This window comes from Myotis davidii, unplaced genomic scaffold (genome assembly GCF_000327345.1).
Source record: "Myotis davidii unplaced genomic scaffold, ASM32734v1 scaffold188, whole genome shotgun sequence".
NCBI lineage: Eukaryota > Metazoa > Chordata > Mammalia > Chiroptera > Vespertilionidae > Myotis > Myotis davidii.
Genome location: NW_006299270.1, coordinates 435429 through 441083, shown reverse-complemented (window position 1 = coordinate 441083; position 5655 = coordinate 435429). Strand labels below are relative to the sequence as shown.

General features: G+C 35.7%; 1 protein-coding gene across 1 annotated transcript in view; it reads left to right on the top strand.

Annotated features, from left to right (window-relative positions):
• The first annotated feature begins 1207 nt into the window (after positions 1-1207).
• Positions 1208-5655, top strand: part of OLR1 (oxidized low density lipoprotein (lectin-like) receptor 1) — a 14708-nt gene continuing 10260 nt past the window's right edge. The window contains exon 1 of the mRNA XM_006774806.2: positions 1208-1315. Coding sequence (XP_006774869.2) covers positions 1219-1315 — 97 coding nt within the window. The 5' untranslated portion in view covers positions 1208-1218. The remainder of the gene's footprint in view (positions 1316-5655) is intronic.

Sequence of the window (5655 nt, the reverse complement as noted above, 5' to 3'; positions counted from 1 at the left end):
TAAAGAGAGGGGAGAAAAGAAATTAATGATGGTAATTTTACTGGTAGATGTTTAGTAGAGGGGATTGTTTTAGAGGGGATGTTTTTAAAGAAAAAAAAAAAAGAATTGTGCTTGAATGGAGTGTAGGATTTGTAGAACTCATCACCAGATCCTGGTCTGCTTAAGTGAGCTTTCCATGACTATTGACCCAAAGGAAAATGAATGATTATGTTCTCCTAGGACTTGGTGAATTATGGAGAAGAATGTCTGAGAGATTTATCTCAATCTTAGGCCTCTTCTCAAGAATACAGTTCTCTTAGCATAATATTTTTCTTTTATGGTTAAGAAGCTATAGAGGGAAAATAGGTAAGACTTTTATCAGTAAACCCATACAGGTATCCTTATGGGGAGTCAAGTCAATCACGTATAAAACAAAATTCTTTGATAGGCAATTCATCTGTGTTGAATATTACTATTATTAATATTAATAATTATTAATAATTGTGTTCTCATTGTGCTTGAAGTACAAAGCTTAGCATTTTCACCCAAGATTCCATTTGAATTCCAATAACATGTCTCAGTTTATAGACAAAGACAAAGGTTCAGACTGTTAAGTAATTCCCCAAGATTATAGATCGAAGGATTAGCCAAGGAAATATTTGAAGCTAGCTCCACCTGACTCCAACATTTTCTCTGCTGCTATGCTACACTGTCGGTCACTATGGCTGATTTTAAGAGCCATACGTGATAAATCCAAGCATTCCTGTCTTATTGGCAATTAAAAGTCAAAATTAAAAAGGAAAATGTGAGACTTATAAAAGACACAGTGTAGAGATAATCTGCTACAATGAAATAAGCAAGCAAATATAGACATCGGAATCACACAACTGGTCTAAATGCACACTTTCCCACAAATTTAATGTGTCTTACTAATTTAAGTTTCAGTTTTCTTGTCTGAAGAGTGGGTACAAATTCCTGTCCTCTAACGCTTTTGGAAAATACAGTTTTTCCTTTCATAAATCACTTAGTGAAATATCCTGAAATACCCTCAGAATCACCACTTTCCCCTCCTGCAATAGAAATAACCCAAGAATTTGCGTCAGTAAATATGAAGCAAAGCCTCTCCTTCCTCCTACCGATGATTGAGTCATTCTATTAGATAGCAGTAGCTATTTAAACACTCCAGCAAAAGCTCAGACATTTCCACTTTGTAGAGGTCCTTGACTGCCTCACTTTCTCATGCTTGGAATGAATTTGGATATGATGTTTGATGACTTCAAGAGCAAGACTATGAAGGATCAACCTGATCAGAGAACAAATGGAGGGAAAGCTAAAGGTGAGGAGGGGGTGAATGAATCCCAGGATTAGCCTTAAAATGTATTAAGTGAATATAAGATTAAAGAGCTAAAACACTTAACTATAGAATTAAAAACATTTACTTAAAAGAAAAGCAGCCCTAACCAGTTTGGCTCAGTGGATAGAATGTTGGCTTGCAGACTGAAGGGTTCCAGGGTCAATTATGGTCAAGGGCATGTACCTTGGTTCTGGGCACATCCCCAGTAGCGGGTGTGCAGGAGGCAGCTGATTGATGTTTCTCTCTCATCGAAGTTTCTAACTCTCTATTCCTCTCCCTTCCTCTCTGTAAAAAATAAAAAAATAAAAAAATAAATAAAATAATTTTTTTTAAAAAAGAAAGTAAAGCAACTTGGATACAATGGAGATGATGATAAAGATGAAGAATGGACTAACTTGTTTTGCATGATGATGTAGTAGATGATGATAACTAACTTTTATTGAACATTTACTACATCCTATGCTATTCACTTTAGATGCATTATTTCTCTCAATCTTCACTCCTTGAGATTGACTATTATTATTATTATTATTATTATTATCTTCTTTTTACAGAGGACTAGCTAGGGATTGGGTTCCACTGAATTACCCATCTTTATGCAGCTGGTAAATAGTAAAGCTAGGATTGTATCACAATATTCCATTTATTCAGAACCCAATGCATCAGATGCTTCAAAAAATGCAAATTCACTCAGAGTATTCAGTGATAATTTTTATAATAGCCTTCAAGGCATTGCAAAAACTGGATACATTTCATAAATTATCCAAAGCAGATAAAATAATATTCAGTATGAGTTAGTAAAAATTATGTTTTATTGTACACCACTGCCTTGAAAAATTACAATTTGTTTAATATACAATACACAGTAGGTTAAATTGCTTAATTAAAAATTAATTCATAATCCTAAATCCACAGACAATCTACATAAACTGCCTTTTATTTTATATCCATTCTGAGAGAAAGGAACAAAATATAAAAGAGGGAATTCATACAAATGAAGTCATACAAATTTAGATAAGGAATTCCAGGTCATGTTTTCATAAACAAAACATAAATTTCTCTCAGTAGCAAAAATAAGTGTGAATAATTTAACATTTGCGCTGATAAACTTAACTATGAAAATAGTACTGGCATTAATAGGTAAGCCTGTAAGCTAACAGTAGTCATTTGCTCATTCATTCATTCATTCATTATTCATGTAGTAAATACTGATGCCTGACTGTTATTTTTTTAACTCTCTTGACTCCATTGTATGCTCTTGCCTCCTTTGTCAAATATTAATGGAGCATAATGGCTTGAGTCGATTTCTGGGGTTTTTATTAGTTCTGTTCCATTGATATATGCCTGTTCCTGTGCCAGTACCAAGCTATTTTGATTTTAGTGGCTTTGTAGTATAACTAGTATTGTGATCCCTCTGACTTTGTTCTTCTTTCTCAAGATTGCTGCTGTTATTCGGAGTGTTTTTGGTTCCATATAAATTTTTGGAGTGTTTGTTCTAGATCTGTGAAATATGATGTTAATATTTTAATAGGTATTGCTTTGATTCTATGGATTGCTTTGGATAGTATGGACATTTATTTTAAAATTTATCTTTATTGTTAAAAGTATTACAGATGTAGCCTTTGTGTTTTTGTCTCATTGACCCCATCCACCCCGCATCTGCCCCTCTGAGGCCTTCACCACACTATTGTTTGTGTCCATGAGCTATGCTTCTCAAGATTGCTGCTGTTATTCGGAGTGTTTTCGGTTCCATACAAATTTTTGGAGTGTTTGTTCTAGATTTGTGAAATTTGATGTTAATATTTTAATAGGTATTTCTTTGAATCTATGGATTGCGTTGGATAGTATGGACATTTATTTTAAAATTTATCTTTATTGTCAAAAGTATTACAGATGTAGCCTTTGTGTTTTTTTCTCATTGACCCCATCCACCCCACATCTGCCCCTCCGAGGCCTTCACCACACTATGTTTGTGTCCATGAGCTATGCATAGCCTATATACTAAGAGAGGAATATGCTAATTAGCTGTTATGCCTTGAGGCTTAATGATCAAGGGCGTTGCGACCAGATCACGGATCAGCAGGAGGGTGGGCCAGCAAGGTACAACCCGGCTGGGGAGAGCTACAGGAGGGGGCAGGGCAGCAAGCTATGGGAGTGAGGAGGGAAAGGGGAAGGGGGGCTACAGGAGGGTGGGGTAGTGGGTGGAGAGCTACAGGAGGATGGCAGCGACCTACTGGCTACAAGCCTGTGGCAGAGAGCTACAGTACAGGGCAGGGAAGCAAGCAGGGGGGAGGTGGAGACCTACAGGAGAGGGCAGGGCAACAAGCTATGGGAAGTGGGCAGGGGAGCTATAGGAGGGCATCAGTGACCTACTGGTGCACAGATTCATGCACAGGGCCACTAGTATGCATATAAATTCCCTGGTTAATCTCTCCCCACCCAATACCCCACCTCTGCCTTCCCTCTGGAGTTCGGTATAAAAATGCCATCAATTTCTGAGTGTTAATTGTGTATACTGCTACATTGCTTAATTTATTTATTAAATCTCATAGTTTTTTGGTGGAGCCTTTAGGGTTTTCTGTGTACAATATCATGTCATCTGCAAATAATGACAGTTTTACTTCCTCCTTTCCAATTTTGATACCATTTATTTTTTCTTCTTATCTGATCATGATGGCTAGGACTTCCAGTTCTATATTGAATAGAAGTGGTAAAAGCAGACGTGCCTGTCTTGTTCCTGTTCTTAAGGGAAATGGTTTTAGTTTTTGCCCATTGAGCATGATGCTGGCAGTAGGTTTGTCATATAAGGCCTTTATTATGTTGAGGTATGATCCCTTGATTCCCACTTTGTTGAGAGTTTGTATAGGTATGATCCCTCTATTCCCACTTTGTTGAGAATTTGTAGCAAAAAAGGATGTTGGGCCCTAACAGGTTTGGCTCAGTGGATAGAGCATCAGCTTGTGGACTGAAAGGTCCCAGGTTTGATTCCGGTCAAAGGCATGTACCTTGCAGGCACATCCTCAGTAGAAGGTGTTCAGGAGGCAGCTGATTGATGTTTCTCTCTCATCGATGTTTCTAACTCTCTATCCTTCTCCCTTTCTCTTTGTAAAAAATAAATAAAAAATATATTTAAAAAAAACGATGTTGGATTTTATTAAATGCTTTTTCTGTAACAATTGATATAATCATGTGATTGTTGTCTTCCAATTTGTTTATGTGATGTATCACATGTATTGATTTGTGAATATTGTATCAGCCTTTCATCTTTGAAATAAATCCCACTTGGTCACGGAATATGATCTTTTTAATGTATTTCTGGATTTGATTAGCTAATATTTTGTTGAGGATTTTAACATCTATGTTCATCAGGGATATTGGCCTAGAATTCTCTTTCTTTGTAGTGTCTTTATCTGGGTTTGAAATTAGGCTAATGCTGGTCTCATAAAAAAAGGTTGGCTAGGGCGGGGGGGAATGGACACATATGTAATACCCTTTGTAATACTTTAAGCAATAAAAAAAATAAAAACACATTGAAAGGTAAAAAAAAAAAAAAAGGTTGGAAGTGTTACTTCCTCTTGGATTTTTTGGAATAGTTTAAGGAGTATAGTTAGTTCTTCTTTGAATGTTTGGTAAAACTCCCTTGTGAAGCCATCCATCTCGTCCAGGGCTTTTGTTTGCTGTAACTTTTTAAATTACTGCTTCAAATTCATCAGTAGTTATCAGTCTTTTTAGGTTTTCCCATTTTTTCTGTTTGAGTTTTAGAAGATTGTATTTTCTAGGAATATGTCCATTTTGTCCAGGTTTGTTTAACTTGTTGGAATATAATTGTTCATAGCATTTTAAAAAAAATATTTTTATTGATTTCAGAGAGAAAGGGAGATAGAAACATCAATGATGAGAGGGAATCATTGATTGCCTGCATCCTGCACATCCCACATTGGGAATCAAGCCAACAACCTGAAATCGAACCATGACCTCCTGGTTCATAGGTTGATGCTTAACCATTGAAACATGCTAGTTGGGCATGTTCATAGTATTTTTTTATGATCATTTGTATTTCTGTAATGTCAACTGTTACTTCACCTCTTCTTTCTGATTTTTTTTTTTTAATTTAGGTCCTTTCTCTTTATTTCTTAATGAGTCTGACTATAATTAATCTTGTTAACTGATCTTTTTGTATTATTTTTATTTTAGTCAGTTTTTATTGTTTTTATCATGTCATTTATTTCCAGTCTGATCTTTATTTCCTTCCTTCTACTTACTCCGGGCTTTTCTTGTTATTCTCTTTCTAATTACTTAAGTTGTAGGGTTAAATCATTTAT